Genomic DNA, 21,429 nt, shown 5'->3' with positions numbered 1-21,429 from the left:
GAGATTACAATGGGCATTTTTTCACTATGATATCTTTTACCTGTCCACTTCAAGTCAGGAATTTAATACTTACAGGTTGCTCTCTTGTCAATGACTATTGTCTCTTTTATGTCTCTCTGACATAAGATACTATTACTTTTCTCCTAATGGTGGTTTTATTTCTTTGGTACTTGTCATATCAGAAGTCTCCTAATTTTCCTCTTAGCCATAGAATCTGCTTAAAACCCAAATTTTATTTAACAATACCATTGTTTTGAAATAGCATTTTAGGCCCTATTTATATATTGTAAACAAGCTAAAAAGGACACAGACCTTTTTCGTTTCCTTTGCAGGTTGTCTTTAAAACCTCCATCTTACACAATGTTTTTTTCAAGGACAAGATGGTGCTCCCAACACAGCCTGACTTCCTTCCAAAGTTGGTGATGGTGTTTCACCTTCATTAGTCAATATCCCTTTTCATATAATTCCTTTACTCACATCTGGTGCAGTGAAGCCCTTCTTCACCAGATCAATGTGAAAACAGCCCCTTAATTTTTATCTGGAGCAGACTTCATTTCTCAGAAAGTCATCACAAAGGCTGTGAGCAATCTTATTTTCTTGTGCTGTTTTGAATGCAAAAACTATTGAAGTCTATCTAGCATCACCATAGTTGCTAGACTCCACAGAAGGAGAAGGCAGGATCTGAAGCAGTAGGTTTTCTGACTTGGGTCTGATAGCACCAAGGATGGTACAGTGACCTTTCTCTCTTTGCATTGAAGCACAATAAGTTGAAGTTCCTACTGAGGATCCCTACAAGCTGACACATAATGTCACAATTGAGCCCAAAATGTGTACATACATATGTATGTGTGTGACCACGTGTGTTTTTATATAGTAATAATGTAGAATAAAATTGCTACTGTTCAAGATGTATGTTGACTATGTTTATTGTCACACACTTCCTGTTACAGCTTTTTTTCTTTGACATATCTGGTGCAGTTTATTCTCCCACAATGGAAATCTATCAAAATGGGTATCTTCAGAGAAGAAATAATTACTTTCCTATCATTGTTTTCATTGAGGAGATGCATTTTGACAGCTTACTACTCCCCACCAGAATGGAGACTCGGACATTTGAATATATGTATATTGTTAATCTGCTTTTGTTTTAGAAATATCACTCCCTACTAGAAAGAGAACTGACCATAAAAGCACAGTGGACTGCTAGGTTCCTAAGCAAGGGTGTTGCAGGATATCCCCTGCTTGGATTAATATCTCAGATCTTCTAGATAAGGGAATTCTCATTAGGTACATCTAGGTTCAAGCTCCTAAGAGTATCATCTATGGAGTATGGTATCTTCCAGGTCACTGTTTCTATCTCATGCTTTATGAGCCCCCAAGATCAAGAACCCAGTGTTAGAATGAGAGAACATTTCAATTTTATGTTATTGTATTTCGGTTCATATATCATGTCCATCACCAACATGTACCACCATTGCATGCCAGATTATAATTAATATAATACTCGGAGTATAATTTAAATGCTCTTTGATGGCCATGGTTAAGTAGCAAACCGCTAAAAGATGAAATTACTTACTGCATGCTTGATTGATAGAATTGATACTTGCCCTGGATAAAACATAACTATTGCAGAAAATAATTTGATATGACATTTCTGGCATTCAGCTATGACTTAAATTATAGACCGGTCAGTAAATGATCTTAAGCTGTTTAAGGTTTCATCAGCTGTCTGCGAGATTGATTTTCTTCAAAATTACTGTACTGAAAAGTTTTCTTTTGTTGTGTACTGACTCAGATCACAAACCACAATTTTAAGATCGGCTCTTATTTACAAAAATGCTTTGACATAGTGCATTTGTTCAGCCAAGGCAGCAATAAAGGACTGTGGTATCATTTTGAAGAAGGTTGTTTGACAGAGTCTGTTTATTTATTTGAGGTAACGTGAGCTGCATTCAGAAAATGTCATGTTTTGTTTCATGATTGTGTACGTTCTCTCCCATTGCTCCCAGGCAAGCCCTGTAAGCAGAGAAGACACGGATTTAGACCTTATTTCCATGATCAGTGGAAGTGCTTTGACTCAGAACAGAGAAAAAAATAATCAGCCACGCAGAAACTCAGCAGGATCTTCAAGTAAGTTGTGGTTTCTTTCAATATTGACTTTAAAATAAGTTGATGGAATTGCCTGTCTAACTGCATTCTCATATAGATGGGATAGGATGCCAGCCATTGGAATGTCTAGTAACATGTATATTTGATTCTTTCTTACCTGAAACTTTCCCTTTATGTTTTACATCTCTCTCTCTCTCTATCTGTGTGTGTATACCTTCTAAATCACTTCAAAAAATTAACATCATTAGATTTTTGTCTTTTAGATAATTGAAATGTGATTCTCCTGTAAGCCATACCAAATCTTTTGATCATTCATTTCCTAAAAACATATTTTTGTCTAACTCTTTAATTATGAAAGAAAAAATTTGTACTTTTAAAGAATTGATTTCTTGTCTTTCCTCTATAAAAGTTCATTAAAATATTTAGGGAAAGTTGATTTATATAACCACGAAATGCCAGTACATATATCCCAATCAAGGCACATATTGCCATGAATTCAGTTATTAAATTGGGATGGAAGTAGTGATGACTGCTGGACTCTAATAGCAGATGGTATTTTCAAAGTTCTGGGGAAACTTTATCACCGTTTAAATTTCATAGAAATAAACAAGAGAATCAGCACTGAAAATAAATGTTCTAATAATTATTAAAAATCATAAAAAGCTTAACTTTTTAAGCTTCAAGTTTTGCTTTGCATAGTAAAACTAATTGAGGAAAATTGGGAAATCTGTTGTATAATCTGTCTCTCTCAACTTGTCTTTCCTACCTTTCGCTATGCCCCTCCACCCCACCTACTCCTGCTACACATCACAGCCCCTCACATCTTGCCATCATGCTTCAGTGAGCCATCTTTCTCTTCTTTTTATTGTCTCTTTCTCTCTTATATCCCCTCTTTCTTTCTTTCTTTCCCACACCATGTTTTCATATTTCCTTTTCCTTCTCCTGGAAGGGGTGGGGTGGGGCAGGTAGCTGGTGCTCCCATTATGCCTCTGCAGTGCAGGACAAAGAAAAGGAGCTCTGACTAGGATCAATGAGAACTGTGAGGAGCAGCCCCTTCAGCATGTAGAGCAACCCAAGCAGCTCTGTATCCTCAAGACAGAGATGCAGTTAAATGAGATCTAGAACTCAGAACTAAAATCTGAGACAGTGATAGCCAAAATGAGACTGTTGGCAAAGTTCCCACTGGAGAAGTAAACTCAAGTTCTGAACTGTTCTCTCCCCACCCCTCCCTTTCCTGGTCAAGGAAACTCAATGACTCTCTTTCTACCCTGTACTCTCCCAGGCAGGGGGTGGATAAGGGAAATGCAGTGGAACAGTATGTCTCAACTTTACTAATCCATCTGATATGGTTCCACAGAATATACTCATAAAGAAAATTGTGCTGTGGATTAAATGGAGCCACTGCAAATTGGATATACAACAAGCTAAAACATCAACATAAAGAATAGGAATATAAGAATTGCCATATTGGATCGGACAAGTGGTCTTTTTATTTTAGTATCCTGTCTCTGCCACTGGCCAGTATTAGCTGCTTCACAAGAAGGTTCAGGAAACTTTGAAGTAGTGAGTTTTTGGATAGCCTACCCCCAGGAAAAATTTCATTACAACCCCATTAGTTAGAGATTGACTTGTGCTCTGAAACATGAGGGTTGATATCCCTTTGAAAACTCATGGCTGATAATTTTTTTGGTTTTTTTTTAATCATTGCTATTATAACTCCGAGTGTTCTCATCATCCACATAAATGTTCAGTCCATTTTGAATTTTGTGAAGGTGTTGACCTCAGTGACATCTTGTGGCAGAGAATTCTAAAAGCAAAATGGAGTATGGTATTAAAAACAAAATGTTTATGATTATTAAATGTTCAGCCTTTCAGTATCATTTCCTATCCCTTTGTAATTGTATAAAGAGGCAGGGTGAATAAGTAGCCACTATATCTTCTTAATTGTCTTAATTAGTCTGTGTACCTTTAGCAGTGATTATTAGTGGTTTATTGTCAAATAGAGTCATGCAAAGTTCAGGTATGAGTCCAGTACTAATTAATATTTTAATTAATGTCAGGAACTTTGTAGTAAATAGGACAGTAACCAAGCTTGTAGATCATTTTTATGTAAGACCATTAACATTCTAGATGCTTAGGTAATGCAAAATTGTGGATTGGATTTTTTAAAGAGAATTAGAATATAGTACAGCTTTGACAAATTGGAAGGATAAACTAAAATACTTACACCAATGCCCAGTTTGTGGTCATATAGTGCAAGACCTGATCACAGTGACCTGTTTTCAGTCTCCTCCTCCTTCATTCTGTCACCATGACTCCTCTTGTGGTTTTGACTTCCAATGCTAATTATCCCTAAATCTGCCTCTACTCCAGACCTCTCCCCACTCCAACCAGTCTTGCACTTTTAGTTGTCTCTCTGACATCTCTTCTGCGATGTCCAGCCACCATCTCCATTTTTCCTAATTTGAACATATCCTTTTTTTCTCCTAATCACTGGCCTTCTCATCCTTTATCTCCATTCTCTTCCTTGTTTCTGAGGCCTGTAATTTTGTTATCTTTTAGAATGGGATTCCCATACAGATATGCATGATTTAGAATTGAAAATCAGTGGGACTTGTGCTCTTAAATCACACAGGTGCTTTTCAGTATCCCACTTTTAATTCTTACCTCTCCTCCTCCCCACATACTAGTCTCTTGCTGAGTCGCTGATTTAGGAAAGCATCACTTCTCAGGCAAGGAAGCTTGCCTTAATCAGATGACTAAATCCTGGCACTTCTTCCTTATCGTTCTTTTCAGAATCTACCCTTGATTTACCATCTCCACTGCTAAACCTCTATCCACTCCCTGGTCACCTCCCACCTCGATTACTGCTCTGCTACATCAATATGTTGTGAAATTAAGTTCATCATGGTTAATGAAGCATTTGTATACTACAGTAATAAGACTACAAAAAAAACCTCTAGTTAAATTAACGAATTAAATAAACAGTAATCTCCAGACAGTCATTCCAGAAATTTAGTCTTCTCTATCATCTTTACCTTTATTTTGCTGCTAGCAGTCTATAAACTCATGGAGCAGGAAATATTTTATTTCTGAGCTAAATCCCAAAGTCTTTACTCATATTTTACTGATTCTATACCTAGCTAACTGCCATTGACTCCAGTGACAATATGCCTCAGTAAAAAATAGACCAGGGATCTCCATATTTGACCTTGTATCTTTAAAGAGATATATACACTTACAACAGTATAAAAATGTTTATTAATAGTAATAAAATGCACAAAAGGCAAAGTTACCATGGAAACCTTAATTTCGAGCATCCTAGCTTTTGTCTGCTCAACCAGCTGGAGAAGTACAGGAGCATCAATGCTCTGGACCCTCAGAGGAGGCAGCATTGGGTACAGCTGCCCTTACTTAATTGATTTATTCTAGCCAGTAGAACTACAGCATGCAAATTAATGAGTGAGGAATGATGATGAATGATTGAGTTGTCTGTGATATCACAGTGGCACTAAAGAATGACATGAACCATTGAATTGGCCCTGATTGTAATAAATGTCAGACAACAGTCATTAGTGAAGTTACTTAATTACAAACTTTTTCAAATGTGTGTTTTTCCAGTTTTTCTTGTTTTGACTGTATGGAGAGTTTAAAGGATTAGTAACAAGCCATTGGAGAGGCCTGAAAGCTTCTGAAACTCAATGTAATTTTATAAAGAAATTTTTAAGGGATCATTTTTAATTAATTTTAACTGCTTAACAACTTACTTAAAATAGACAAAAAATTCACTCTTCACTCACAGATTAAGTGCTGTAAATTTGGAGAAGATACAGTGTTTTAGTCATATAAAATAAGGTCTTTTAGCCCCGGCCTTACATTAAATCGAACCCTGCCTTATCTCTGGAATCACAACTACTGCCACCATAATTAGGAGTAAGGTGGATACCTTCTGTAGGCTTATAGCTGGGTGAGGTGTCCATATATTTTGGCAGACCTGCATTCCATCAAACAGAAGACATGATGGGAGAACAGACTGCTGTACAAACTTTACGTGTGAGGTGACTGGGAAATGTTCTACGATTCTGACATGCTTGAAATCTTGATAAAGGTTGTAATACCTAGTAGAATGGCATGGATACTATTGAAAAGTCTGAAAATTTTAAATATAACTTTAAGGTGGAGAGCACATCATAGTAATAATTACTTATTTAAATGTATAACATCTCTGTATATTTAGGACTGTATTGTCCTTTCAGCTGTTATCAAAATACAGACTTTCCAAATATGTACTTTTTCAACTGTGAGGGATATAATATTGATACTTTTTGTTCAATATATAATTAAGAATAAAACAATATCAGCTACTAACAGAAGTTACATAGTGTTACTGTAGCTATTACTGAGTTTATTAAGTTATTTTTAAAGCACAATGTGTGAGGAAACACAACAGAATAGAACTTGTTTGCACAAAATCTGAGAGAAAGAGAAAAGTGATTTTCTGTGTATAGCAAGTGAATTGTATCACTGGCCTATATTATAGCTACTTGGGAGAAACTGTGGTCTACTGAGAAAAGTATTGGAGTGGGACTCTGTCACTACCTGCTAGGTGACTTGGGCAAGTCACTTCCCTTCTCTATACCTCAGTCTCTGCATATGTAAAATGGGGATAATAATACTGACCAAATATGTAAAATGTATTGATAGCTACTTATGAAAACTTGGTAGTATTATTTTATTAACTACCAAGAGTAATATGTGAGAAAAGGAGCAAGTCAATACTAATTATATATTTCCTGCTCATTTAAGAGTTAGCTAAACTGCTTGGAACTCCGTGTCAAGACAGGGGAAGTCCTACAAATGGATCCATCCAGGCATATCCAGGCATCACCGAGAACCCCATTTAAAGTCAATGGAGCTCTGTAACAGTGCAAATCAATTTGTATGATCAAGGCCTTTCTTAGCAAAAATAAACACATGGCCAGACATGTGAGGCAAGTGATGTACTTATCATTAAAACAAAGCAAAGTTGGTTGGTCAGACTGTAGGTCTATCAGCTTTGACAGTTTCTTTATTTTCTCTAACTTTTTTCTGGATATATTAAATGACAAAAGTGCAGTATTACTCTCAAGTTATATTATTTAAAATTTGACAGTGCATCATAAAATAATATGGCACAATGAATTACAGATTCATGGAAATGACATGGGATTTCTTTTCAAAAATTTTCTTTAGACTTATGCAGGGGTTCTGGAACAATTTGTATAGTGGAGGTGCTGAGAGCCATTGAACCAAACTGTAAACCCTGTATATGATGGAAAGCACTTCAAGCCAGTGCATGCAGCAGCAGCCCTGCACCCCTACTTCCAGAACCATGGCCTCAAGCCTACAAGTGAAGTGATTCAGCATGGGTAGAATCTTATATGTCCTCATGGAGCCCTATTGCCTTCAATGTGCAGGTGCAGGGATCCTCCCACATGCAGCCACTTACAAGATAAGCACCTTAGGTTTGATTTTAGTAGCGAATCGCAAGTAATAATGGGACAGAGTGAAAAGCTGGACTTCTGGGTCAAATCTTGATTCCACTGAAGTCAGTGGCAAAACTCCCATTAACTTCGGTGGGACCAGGATTTCACCCATAATTCATTAACACCATAATAATAAAGCCTATTTATTGCATCCCTTTAATAAAGTGCTTAATCTGTTTTTAGAATACATATTTTGTTGGGAAAGCCCTAGAAATAATGCATACATAAATATTGTTTTCACCTCCGAGGCCTATATATATAATGTAACAGATAGAGAGACAGACATAAATCTATAATTACACACACAAACTACATTAAAAGAACATTATTAAGGTTAAAAAGTCAAACACTCAACAGTTAGGAAAGGCCAGAATTAAGGTGCCTGTGCAACCTTAATTTGACTCCCTTGTGCATATTCATTATGAGAGTCTAGTTAAATGATTACATAGTGTATTTTTTTCTAACAAGATCCCTTTGCACAGAATGGATAGTGCTCATTTAATAGGCAGCTATACAATATTTTGTTTTATCTTTATTGTTCAATGTGTGGCCTAGGCCTTATTTATTGCACACTATTCAAACCCTGCTCTGAAGAGAGAATGATTATTTTCCATATGGGCTTTTCTGTGGCACTCATTGCTATAGTACAAGGGTGGCCAAACTCATGCGACTCTTTTACAGTTAAAGTGCAGCTTGCAGGGCCCCCGCTATGTCTCCCATTCTCTGCCTACCAGACTTAGGGGAGAGCTCAGGGCTTCAGCCCCATGGGAGGTGCCTGCCAGAACTCGGGGCTTCAGCCCCACTCTTGCAGAAGCCCCAAGCCTAGGCAGGCATCTCCTGTGGGGCTAAAGCCCCTAGACCCACCACCCTTCCACAGGGCAGAACCCCAAGCCCTGGAAGGTGTGCCTGGCTCTCAAACTTCTGAAGATTATCGTATGTGATTCGGAGGGTCAGTAAGTTTGGGCACCCCTGTCATAGTATAATTCCCAATTCTGAACCTTAGCGTCCAAAATATGGGTACTAGCATGAATTCCCCTAAGCTTAATTACCAGTTTAGATCCTGTGGTGCTGCCACCAATCAGGACTTAGAGTAGAGTGCCTGATAAACTCTGGTCTCCCTCAAAACCTTCCCTGGAGACCCCCAAGACCCAAATTCCTTGAGTCTCACAACAAAGGGGAATAAATCATTTTCCTTCCCCCTCCTCCCTTCCAGGAGTTCCCTCCCTGGGCTCCTGGAGAGATATACAGGTTCAAGCTCCGTGAATCTAAACAAAGGGATTTCCCCTTCTCCTTTCTTCCTCCCAGATCTTTCCCGCCCCGGGTACACTAGGAGATCACCGTGATTCAAACTCCTTGAATCACAACACAGAGAAATCAGGTGGGTCCCCCCCTTACTCTCCCCCTCCCTTCTTCCCTGTTAACTACAGACTCAATTCCCTTGAGCCTCAACAAGGGGAAAAATCAGACAGGTCTTAAAAGCAAAATTTTTAATAAAAGAAAAAAAGAATAAAGAAAATCACTGTAAATTCAAGATGGAATATTACAGGGTCTGTCAGCTTCTAGAAACTGGAGAAAAAGCCTCCTCCAGCAGAAATACAATTTAAAATACTTCCAGCCAAATACACATTTGCAAATACAGAAACAATCAAAAGACTATAACCGCCTTTCTTACTAAAATACTCACTATAAAAGACTGTAGCAGGGAGATTGGCAAGAAAACTGGTTGCCCATCTAGTCCCTTCCAGGACCCAGAGAGAACAAAGCCAAACCCAAAAAACACAAACAAAGGCTTCCCTCCACCAAGATTTGAAAGTATCTTGTCTCCTGATTGGTCCCTTGGTCAGGTGTTTGGTTCCCTGTTTGTTAAATCTTTACAGGTAAAAGAGACATTAACCCTTAACTATCTGTTTATGACAACCCCGCTATAGTATCTGAGTGCTTCCAGACATTATCTTCACAACACCCCTGTGCTAGGTTGTTGGTATCCCCACTTTACAGATGGGGAACTCAAGCAGAGAGACTTAGGTCAAAAGTATCCACTAATTTTTGGCACACAATTTGAGATACTTACCTCCTGGTTTTTTTCAGAGTAGGTAGCATAATATAGCACGATATACATTCAAAGCACAGCTCTCATTGACTTCAGTTGCAGCTGTGAGTGCTCAGCACTTTGCAGTTCAAACTCCAGGGTGTGAAGTCAGGCACCCAGAAAAGGAGGAACACATAACTAATGATCACCTCTGAAAAGTTTGATTTAAGTGACTTGCCTAGCATCACATAGTAACTTAGTGACAGAGTCAGAGAGAAAATGGAATTCTCCAGGGCAACATTCAGTGTCTTGACCATGAAACTGCAGTCCCGCCTCATTTACTACACATCTTCCATCGTCTACAACAAATGGACTGGGGTCCAACAGACAAAAGCCTCCTTTACTACACAATACTTATTTATCTTCACAGCAGGTCCATCATATTCACTGAATGAGGCAGGAATCTGATTGGAAAAAGTAGTGCTTGTGCTTGTAATTGAAGACTGTATCATAGTCCATGCGTACATGGGGAAATGAATTAAGATTGCAAGGCAAACCTTAATTCTGATATTTCCTAATTTTGCGTGCTTGACTTTATAATATTAATCATGTTGTTTTAATGTAGTTTTTTGTATAGAATTTTCTAGGTTTTTAAATAAGCAAACTGAAAAAACAGAAATTCCTTCATGTAATATATTGACATCTACTTGGGTTATTATTAGGGCTAGAACCTTTAGATCCACCACACAGACCTCTGCCACTTGAGCTAACTGAGTAAAATAACCTGTCATCATACTCTATCTGAATTAGCACCCACTTTGCCAGTGGGTTTTATTGATATTTTCTGATTTCAGGGGAATGGTGGGACACAGGAATCTGGGGCTTCATTTCAGGCTCTGGAGAGGAGTGTGCTCTGATGGGCACAGACTTTTCTTCTTATTTCCCCAAGCTTGACCACTTCTGCTCCTTTGCCTCCAACCTGTCCCAATCCCGTCTCTTCCTCATATGTGGCTCCTTGTCCAGTCAAGGCCAGCTTTAGGCCTATTCCACCAATTCCCCCGAATTGGGCCCCGCACCTAAGAGGGCCCCACACTCAGTGAGACTCCCTTCCCCGGCTGGAGGTGCCTTTTTAATTTTTACTCACCTTGTGGTGATCTGGGTCTCCAGTGGCACTTTGGCGGCAGGTCCTTCGCTCAGTCCGGGTTTTCGGCGGCACTTCAGTGGCAGGTCCTTCAGTGCCGCCAAAGACTCGGAGCACCGCCCTGTAAGTACAAGCCCCACATGTTTTTTTACATGTGTTGTTTTTTTTGTCATCCCTGCCAGGGCCCCATTGAAACTGTTCGAATTGGGCCCCACACTTCCTAAAACCAGCCCTGGTCCTCATCCCACTCTCCTCATCTAGCCAGTCTCAGGCTCCAATCCTGAGCTTCTTATCCAGGTCTTAGTCTCCCACCACCAGTCCCATAGGGTCTTTTTCCCACTCTCAATCCCAGTCTCCTTGCCATTTCAGTGCCAGTTCCCTCCTCCCAGCTCCTCATGCCCTCAACTTCCAGTCTCAAACTCCCCCCACCACTGGCTCCCTGTCCTATTATATTGCCTCCTTCCCTCCCACACACACAGTCCAGTTCTTGTTCCCTTTGCATTTGATTCAAGCAGTTTCCTATTCCATGCCTGGACCTGGCCCAACCTGCAGGAGCAGTTGTAGAGAAAGTCCTACTCAGTCCCTGCAACTCCAGACCAGAGACGCTCAGTGTGGGCCTAATCTTCTGGAATGTATCTGCAAAGCTCTAGCAAGTCTGTACTGATCACATGTGAATGCAGATTTTTGAAAGGCTTATAACGTGGCTAAATTCAAACAGATCATGGGAATGGTAAAAGACACATCCTTGACATACAGGCTGCCTCCTTGCTAAAATTGAAGCCCCTGCTCCATAGCACGGATGTTGTAGAGCTTCTCATATAAAAGGTCACCAAAATAAAAAGAATCAGCCTGAGGCAGATAGCTGGCATGAAAAATTTATTTCAGCCAAAATAGGTAAAGCTTGGCAAAGAAACTGAAAACATAGTCTTGTAATGGGAAGTGCCAGCAACCTTAATATCGGTCCCACCTGTGATTTACAAAATGCTGTGTTTTACAGTTATTTGTAGGGAAATTGAGAAACTGAATTATTGGCTTTTTAAAACATTGTTTCATTATATATAAATGCCATAAATAAATAGTTGCAATTTAAGGCCCATATCCTACAAACACTTAAACATTTGAGTATCTTTATGCATTTGAGTAGTCCTTCGGAGATCAGTAAGGGCACTCATGTGCATAAACATTTGTAACGTGGGCTGAAGTGACAAAAAATATTTGAAATTAGTTGTCCTGTTTATAAAATTCAAAAATCACGCTCCAATCGTATAAATGCATATGCAGGTCCTTGACATGAAGTCAAGAAGACCCATGCATAAAGTTTAACACTTGCCTAAATGTTTACAGGACTGGGATTTAACCAACAAGAATATCATGAAAGATCAGATGGGTAGCCGTGTTAGTCTGGATCTGTAAAAGCAGCAAAGAGTCTGGTGGCACCTTATAGACTAACACGTATTGGAGCATGAGACGAAGTAGATATTCATCCACGAAAGCTCATGCTCCAATACGTCTGTTAGTCTATAAAGTGCCACAGGACTCTTTGCTGCTTTTATCATGAAAGATGTTATACCCCAAATCCTGTGAGATTTTTTCCCTCATGTTTGATCTTTACACATCCCTTTCTAAATAGTACACTTGTTAAAAATGTCATTTATATTACAAAACTGATAAGAAGAGTTGTTTTTAACAGATGTGTTTTTGATGCTGAGAAGTGGTTGGGGCTTCTTGATGCTACTACAGAATAAGAGTGAAATAATAATACAGGGAAAACTGATCAAATGGAAAATTAGACTAAAAGTATTAAAATGTCATTTTAAACTGGTTTTAAAATGTATGAAACAGTGTAACTAAGAAAGATCACAATATTTGTTTATTGAGATACTAAATATGTTATACATTGGGGGTAAAATCCTCACCCTACTCTAAAACTCCCATTAATTTCAAAAGAACCAGAATTTCACCCTCAGCGTTTTCTATTTATTTTCTCTCCTGATTTTTATCTACTTATTAAAAAAAGTTTAAATGGTACAAATAACATTCAGGGGAAGTGGCAAGTGTAACTTCAATGTGAATATAAGAAACAATATTACAAAACAAATGCTGATAGATTGTAGCATCTAGCTCACCCCTAAACCTGCTGAATCTAAGTCATTCGCAGAGCTTAAACTGATGTAAACGCTTTGCTGCTAAGGATTTGTTCTGGTCACTTCCATTAAAATGTTGAATTTTTCTCTCCATGCTTTCTTTTGCAGTATTTGCTGTTAAGCAATACAATATGGTAAGGACTTTGAAATTAATTATATATCCAGACAACATGTTAGGTGTATTGATGAAAATCCTATGACGTATTAGCATACATCATGAAATTTCTAACATAACTTGTTTAACAAAGGTTTTTTTCTAGATACCAAGAGTTTAATTCAAAGCATTTTACATATTGCATTACTTATCCAAAGAGAGCATATGTAAACCTTGACATTTGTTAAAGAACCAAGGATTTAACCAAAAAAGACCAGAACAAATCATTAGCAGAAAACAGATTAAACTTCAGAGAAGTGACTGCTTGAAAATATGAACACACTAACCAAACTCAAGAGATGCTTTCAGCACGTATTTAAACAAAAATATTATTTGGTGCGTACAAGCACCTGAAAATATCTTTGAGACTTAGAGCATCACATAGCCAAAAACACACAGTGTTACTATAAACAAATCATTTTCAATAACAGCTTCACAATTTTAGAGGTATGAATAGTATGAGTTAGGTCACTTTTCTTGTTTAAGAATTGTTCACGATTTTATGCCCACCTGGCTAACTGTTATAATTTAACACAGTCAGTGTATAATTATTCTATTTAATAGACTTGTCTGATTCTATTTAAATGTAATACTAATCATACTTATTAATAAGGGTATTCTTGTAGTTGCCAGACAAATGCCAGTACGATCCTGTTGTTTTGCGTTACAGTTTATTTTGTCACTATGTGTATTCATTTCAAAAACACAAGGGCCTGATCTGAAGCCCACTGAAGTCGATGGGAGTCTTTTCATTGACTCCAGCGGGCTTTGGATAAGACCTAAAACAAATTAATGTACGGAACACAAAATGAAGTGAAGGTAAAATGATAACTAGTCAAAATTGTTTATTTACATATATTTAACAAGTGATTAATGTAAATGCCTCCAGCTATTTTGCCAGCAAAAGTTCTCCTAAAAATTACTTGTTTGTTCAGTTGTATACTAATCCACTGTCCACTCATTTCAGAGCAATGGTTTTTGTTTTAGAGAAAAGAAGCTATTACAGAATCCAATACTGTTGTAAAATCTGTTCGTGTTGTCATATAATAGGAGCTTTTATATATCATTAGCAATATCAGTATAAAAAGTTATAACTAACCCTGGAAAGATTGCAAATTATTGTTTATGTGTAGGGTCTGACTTTGAGAAAGGGCACAATGATAACAGCTGAAGGCCCACAGAATAGTTTTGCAATAAATAAATACCTGACCGTGCAATTCTTACTTATGTAATTAAACCCATTGAGATTAATATTTGCTACAGCACCTTGAAAAATACAAAACAGTATACAAGTTCCAGGTATTATTTAGTAGGGATCTCTGGCTTTATCTCTCAAAGCTCCAATCAGTCATCTTCCTCTCTCTCTCCATTCTTTCGTTGTCCCCACTCTAAAAAACACTTTAAAATAATATTCCTGCTTGGCCTCCTGTGGCCAGAAGGAAACAAGCAACTACAAACACATATACCAATGAGGAGGAGGAGGAAAAGAAAAATCAGAAGAAAAAAATATAAATAAACAGAAGAAACATAAGCTGGGATTTCAGTTACCCATTCATTTCAGCGAGAGACTGCAGTACAGAATTTCTGGGAATAAGTGGTGCTATATAAGTAAGGAATACTCTCTCAATTCAAAACGGTGTTGCTGATTTTGTAAGTTCCTATTGTGCCCCTGGATCTAGATGGGACTGGGAACACTGGAGATGGTTCTCTCTTTAGTGGAATGCTTTGCTCAAAGAAAAGTTTGTCCAGGTTTCTATTTTGATAGTGTAGAATTAAGAGACAGATTAAATTAAAATTACAGACCAATTGACAACAAAATAACTAAATTGGTTTTAATTGACATCTTTTGTTATTTCAGTGCTAGTCTGTTTATGGACGCTCATTTTGTATAACTAAGACACTCTTAATGCAAAATAAGTGCGTCCATGCACAACTTTCTCTAAAGTATCTAACTGAATTGCAACCAAAACAGTTATTTCAGGGTCCATTTGTTTATAGACAATTCCTAGTTCTGCAGTGTCTGCCCTGCAGCTTGCTCCTCTTTTTTTTTCTTCCCCACAGGTTGTTTCTACATTCAACTCCATAAAGGACTTGGATAAAATTGGGGTAGTTTTCTTACTAGGCGAACTCATCCATTGACTACCCAGACTGCTTCTGGCATAGATCACACAGTCCCAAGGCCCAGTCATTAATGTGTAAACCAGTGGTGGTTTTCTGTGTGTAAAGCCTGCAGCATCAGTCTAGAGTAGATATAGAAAAGAACAGGCTTCACTATACTCCTATGCCAATCTGACTCAATTCTATGTTCAAGGGACAATCTTTAGGTATGATAAGGTTGTTTAATCTCCCTATCCGTTCAGTCTTTAGCCTTTCTGCTAAGACTGTCAGTAGTAGTAATAATAATAATGCCTAATTCTTATATAGTGCTTTTCATCGATAGATCTCAAAGTGCTTCACAAAGGTCAGTATCATTATTCCATTTTACAGATTTGGGGAAACTGACACACATAGAGGTGATGTGTCTTGTGTGGTTATCTTATAGCTTCCCTAAACTCCTGGGATTTTATAGTAGTTTGGTTAGTCTTTCCCTTCAGAGAGTAGTTGAATTTTTTTAGCCCCTAAAGAGTAACCCTTTGCACCTCATAGATGGGTCTTGTCAGTTATGGAGGTAGAGAATGGCTAGATAGTCAGGGAGCCACAAATGGCACTCTTGCAAATCCCCTTCTTTGCTCCACTAAATATAAACTCAGTGAAACAGAGAATCTGATCACATAGAATTTTCTGGAAACCTGGAAAATCATCCAAAAACTGAGAGATTAATCCTACTCTGTGACATTGTATAACTGTGTAGACTTTTTGAAGTCTGAGATATGGTTATCATTCTTCCCACCAGGTTAATCACAGACTGTTGGAACACCACTTGTTGTCAACACAGTTTGCAAACTCTAAAAATTATTAAATTCATTCATTTACCAAAAAAAACACTTTTTTTCAAAAAAAAAATGTATCAGTTACAATCAGAAATACAAAGTAAATGTGTGGACATTTGAAACTGAAGTTTGGGGACTTTGGGGCAAGAACAGTTCATGCTGTAGTAGAAATGGTTCCCTTCTGTCCAAATAGAAACATATATCTCAATAATTTTGTAAAACATTAACAGTTATCTTGCAACAAATTGGAAAAAAATCTTACATTACCATTTTGAGAATAATATTTCATAGTACGGTCCCTTCCAGTGAATTATGGACAAAAAGGTGTAAGATAGGGAAAGGAAAAACGTAATTAGCGTCACCACCTTTACCCATTCGTATTGCTACAGCTTTTAAGAGAAATGCTGGAGAAAGACTGTCACACACATACAATAGCACCAGCTTTTTTTTCCCTCAGTCTAAACATGTAACAATGACTTCCTCTTTTTCACAAATAAACAAACCAGCCTTTTTTTCTTAGCAACTGTGTTTTCCAACTTCAGAATCTCTCCTTCAGTTGAGAAAGAAACTTCTTAGTATTTTTGTTTTATTACACTTAATTTGAAACTTCACCAAAGAAATTATTGAATTTATCACTCTGCTGTTGTCAGCTTCGGGTATCTTCTGTGAGTGCTTTATGTCTTCAGTTAAAGAATGCCCTGAAAGTTTACAATAAACTTCATTAATTATTATATACCTTAACTCCAACCCCTTGCTCCCTAATAAAGGTCCTGTCTGTACAAGTGACATTTTCTAAAAATTTGTTACCATTGGTAAGGTAACAAAAGCACCCAATGTTGAGAGCCCTAGTGTACATGGGGCAACAGCTGCCACAGTCATTTTTGACAAAGTATTAATTAGGTCTACTGTAAGTAGTATCAGAAAAGAATTGTGAGGAAAAATTAAATAAGAAAAATATGTATTGTTTGATTAAGCCACAACTAAAAATCAGGGATACATAAAAATATTTGAAGGGTTAAAATATCAAGAAGAAAGAAGTGTTATTTTGTGTAGTGCATGACAGTATAACTAGAAGTAATGGAATAAAATTAAAAGAGTTATGGAGACTGAATATCAGGGGAAGTGTCTTGCTGTGAGATACTGTTAGACTGTAGAATAAGCTCCAAAAGGAGTAGCGAGGGTGCCATTGCTTGGGACTTAAAACTAAATTAGACAACACATATATAACAGTGTACAATCCTGTTTGACTGAGGTGATATAATAGGCCTTTTTCATTTCTAATCTCTGTGATTATATGAACGCCTTTAATGCAGCTAATTAAAACTGTAGAAAATAATGTATGGACTACCCAAAAAGGGTAAATTAGAACAGGTTCTATTGATAACTGACAGAAAGTCACTTGTAAAATTGTGTTATGCTTGCTTAGCTTAATTGCTTGGTAATAGACATCTTAGATAACTGTTATCTTCACCATTTTCCTCTCTGAGGATTTGCTACACAATGTGAGATGTGTTACACAGAATATGAGAGGATTTTACATGCCTAATGAGAGGGAGGAAGACATTTCTATCAATTGAAAGGTTGATTTTCTTAAAATAAAAATTACATCTATGGCACACTCTATATATTACTCTCTTGTCTATTAAACTACCCATCTTGTCTCACACTGCTTATTTGTAGAAACCAGTAGTTGCGTTATTTGTATAGATGTTACTGAATACTGAATAATTTCATAAAATTTAAAAGTTTTGGGGGCATAGTGTCTTTATATATGCTTTTTGTCCCAGTTCTGTTTTCATCAGCACTAATGGTAAAAGTTCCTTTGACTTCAGTTAGAGCAAATCTGACCCATTGTATTTGTACTGATGTATCAAAACAATAACTAATTAAATAGATAAAACCACCAAGCTTGTTCTTTGTGTGGTTACAAAACATCTTTAATTATAAGAGTGACTTGTTTCTCTAATGTATCTTGTGCATATTCTTTAAAATATTTTCAAAATGGGCAGGGAAACTTGTTTGGAAACTACATTGCCTATGTCTAATAATTTTGCAGTTTATTTTCCAAAATATTGTACTGTATTTACAAAATTACTGCTACAAGCTTCTTTTAAACCTTGAAATTACTTTGAAGAAAAAGCACAAAGACAAAAGACATAAGCTATGCAAAGATATAAACTACCAAATTAGACATGTTGATGGAGGAATTTTTGCTTTTATTGTATTAAAATAATCTAATTTCGCTGAACTGATGACATATTTTCATGCCACTTGTTTGTTTGTCTAGCAAAGGACATATCTGCTTCAGAAAGAACACACGTGGGTCCATTTCGTAAAGAGCGGATATCGTTTCGAGACCATCCAGTCCAGCTTAGTGGGGGATGGGGAAGTGGCAAGAAGATGGCAAAATCTTTGAAGAATTAGCTGAAACTTCAACATGCAAAATGTATGGAGAGCTGTTTCTTTTCAAGAGGTCTGTGATTATCAATTATTTCAGAATTCTACATATATATTACCAATTAAATACAAAGTTTCAGAAAACTGTGTTAGATTTATTTTACCATACATGTTTTGCAGGTTTTTTGTTTTGTTTTCGTTTTCTGGTGATGATATTCTATACATATCATATTTTGTATTTGCAGTTGCTTCTGTGTTCATGTAGTATGGAATACAGAATCCATTAACTTCTGTTACTGTAATGTGATTTGTGGGTTTACTCATAACAATTAGTTTAGATGTATAAATGCAATCATTGGTCACTGAGGATGTACGTTAGAAACTGAAGTACTGATTTCTTATAATACAATAATGATATATATATATCATGTTTATACTTATGAACTGTGTTGTGAACTCTAATGACCTAGAATGGTACCCTGAGAAAAGTCTACATGTATGTATTATTGAAGAAGCAATGGAAATTCTCAGCACGTTAGAAGCTTATAAAATGCTAATCTGTTTCTAGTAAGATGAGAGGTGCATATGAATTCTAATGCTAAATTACGTTAGTACTGTTCTGTTGTGATGCTATGGAAAGTTGCTAATGTTTTATATTTTTAAGAGCTTCTAACATTTTTTCCAGTGAAAAATTGAATTTACCATCCTGAAATTTTCTCCCATGGAAGTGTAGCATTACATCTCTAGGTCAACGATAGGCAGTCTCTATTTGTTCAAGTAATTAGTCTCATTTAAACTAAAATGTGCATGCGTAAAAGTTTTGTGATAGAGCTTTAATGAAGGAAGCCTGAGAAATACTGTGTTTACCTTTAGCATGCTTGAAGTGAGTGCATGACTCTCATTGTTTTTAATAATCACTATGTTCATCCATAGACAGGGCAGAGAAGGTCATTTGATTTGTATTCCTATCTTTTAAATGGTTTCTGTTTAGAAGGTGGAAATTGCTAATTGGATATAGAGAAGCAAGTCTTTGCTGATTCCTCATCTGTTTGCTTTTGTCTCATCCTTTCTTGTGAAGCCTTAAACTGCTACAAACTGTGACTGAAGTGGGAAGGCTAATGGGGCTTGAGATGTCAGTCAATAAAAAAAACATAAATTCTTATGTTGTCATCATTTTTGGCAAATGGTGTAAATTCCATATGATGTTGTTTTGATAAGTGTCCATCATATTGTCTTCTTTTAACATCCACAAGTTAATACGGATTGAAAGTGTTTAACTTTGTCTTTTACTCTGAACTATCCAAAGGAAAGCTACATTAATACTGATGTTTAAGGACTTTTACTATTCATATGCGAAGTCATGAAGCTGATCTCTACCTGTTGAAATGCCTCATTATTTAAAAGAAACAAAAACATTCACTAATTTCTTACAATTTAAATTTTGAAAAAGATAAATTGCTGCTTACTCCATTGGGCCTGCTGTTGATAGGAAAGGCCAGTGTGACAGAATGCTGGAAAGTAACTGAGGAGCCTGCACTTTGATCACTTAGGCACCAGTCAGTTCCCCTGGAAAAGGCTGATTAGGGAATACACTGCTAATTCGCTGATCAGGGTGGGAGGGCTGATTAACCTATTAACTGTGAGCTGAGGAGTATAAAAGAAGACACAGGAAGGAAGGGAGGGGAGAACCTGAGTTAGCTGATCCTAAGTATGCACTGAGATCTCAAGGAAGAGAGACTCTATTTGTCTCTGTCTGCCCCATACTATATTGGTGATGGGAATTATAAATAAATTCACACCAAATTTCTACTTAGTTGACCAAATCTGAGAGGTTTCTGGGGCATCCAAGGGTGGGGACGGAGCACGCCACATTACACTGATTACCTTATTCAGGATTAATAGAAATGTATCAATAGAACTGTCTGTGGAGTAAGCTTCTATCCATCATAAACAAGAATATAAAATGCCCATAAGCAGTGTGTTATAGCATCCAGTTCTTTAGATGTGTGCACAAATTGATACTTACCTGATCAAATACCTGTTTTAGATACTGAATGCAAATTTGAAGATCCAGGTGCACCACTAGATGCCATGTAGATGCCCAAATTTGAAAACTATGACTACCGTTATATTATCAAGGATGGCACCTCTGCAGGAACAACCTTCTTCCATCACTTAAACAACATGGTTTTCAATATGTGCAGCTGTACAATCACTAAGTAGATGTCTGAGTATTTGTTTTATGTGTGTATCAGCCGAAGCAGAGGTCTGAATGTAACATTTAGCAATTCAGATTCATTATGTGATTTGACACACACGCATGAGTGTAGCAGGTGGCAATCTACACCCCACTGCACATGTGAGAGCAGCTACAAATGAAGGGGATTTGTATTTCCAAATTCATGCATTGTAAAGGGGAACTGTACCTACTTTCCTCAGGGCAGCACTTCAAATTTTCAAAAGGTAAGAACCCTATCCAAGCATGAATAAAACGAGAACTGTTTATGCCAACTGATTTAGCATCATCATTTAAGGTGCATACTATGTGATGAGCAAAATGGTAGTTTTGTCTTAACTGCTCTACAACATAACCTGTAAGCAGGTATTCTGAAGTGAATTTTGTAGCAAACGTCTTTGTTATAGTATTATACTTATTCTGCTATTCCACAACTTAGCATTGTCATGGTGGTGTTTATGTAACATATCCACCCAAAAGTCATGTATGGACTATGCCAAGATATGCTGCACCCTTTCCTACATAATGTTGCAATGTCATTGACTATTATACATTATATGTCAGATTGCACAATTTGCTTTTTCAAAGAGCCCTATTATATGATCAGAACATCAAAGGGGCACTGGGCCTGGTCAAATATGGACAAAGAAGTCTGATCCAGCTCCTGTTAAAATTAATAAAAAGACTGTCATTGATTTCAATTGGATTTGTTTTTGTGCAAACATTTTATAGTGGAAGGTACACAACTTTGTAATGTCTGTTAT

The 21,429-nt window shown here is 37.1% G+C and overlaps 1 protein-coding gene across 4 annotated transcripts in view; it reads left to right on the top strand.

The window, feature by feature from the left end:
- Positions 1-20,630, top strand: part of LRRIQ1 (leucine rich repeats and IQ motif containing 1) — a 175,157-nt gene extending 154,527 nt beyond the window's left edge. For 3 of the 4 annotated variants that reach the window (XM_030548612.1, XM_030548609.1, XM_030548607.1), the window contains 2 exons: positions 2,010-2,130; positions 18,320-19,560. In XM_030548612.1, coding sequence (XP_030404472.1) covers positions 2,010-2,130; positions 18,320-18,456 — 258 coding nt within the window. In that variant the 3' untranslated portion in view covers positions 18,457-19,560. Of the gene's footprint in view, positions 1-2,009; positions 2,131-18,319; positions 19,561-20,476 lie in introns of those variants that run through there. The other variant, XM_030548608.1, reaches the window with a different exon arrangement.
- The last annotated feature ends 799 nt before the right edge of the window (positions 20,631-21,429 follow it).

Source organism: Gopherus evgoodei, chromosome 1 (genome assembly GCF_007399415.2).
Source record: "Gopherus evgoodei ecotype Sinaloan lineage chromosome 1, rGopEvg1_v1.p, whole genome shotgun sequence".
Taxonomy (NCBI): domain Eukaryota; kingdom Metazoa; phylum Chordata; order Testudines; family Testudinidae; genus Gopherus; species Gopherus evgoodei.
Note: the sequence above shows the minus strand (reverse complement) of the source record. Positions and strands in the feature narration are given on the sequence as shown.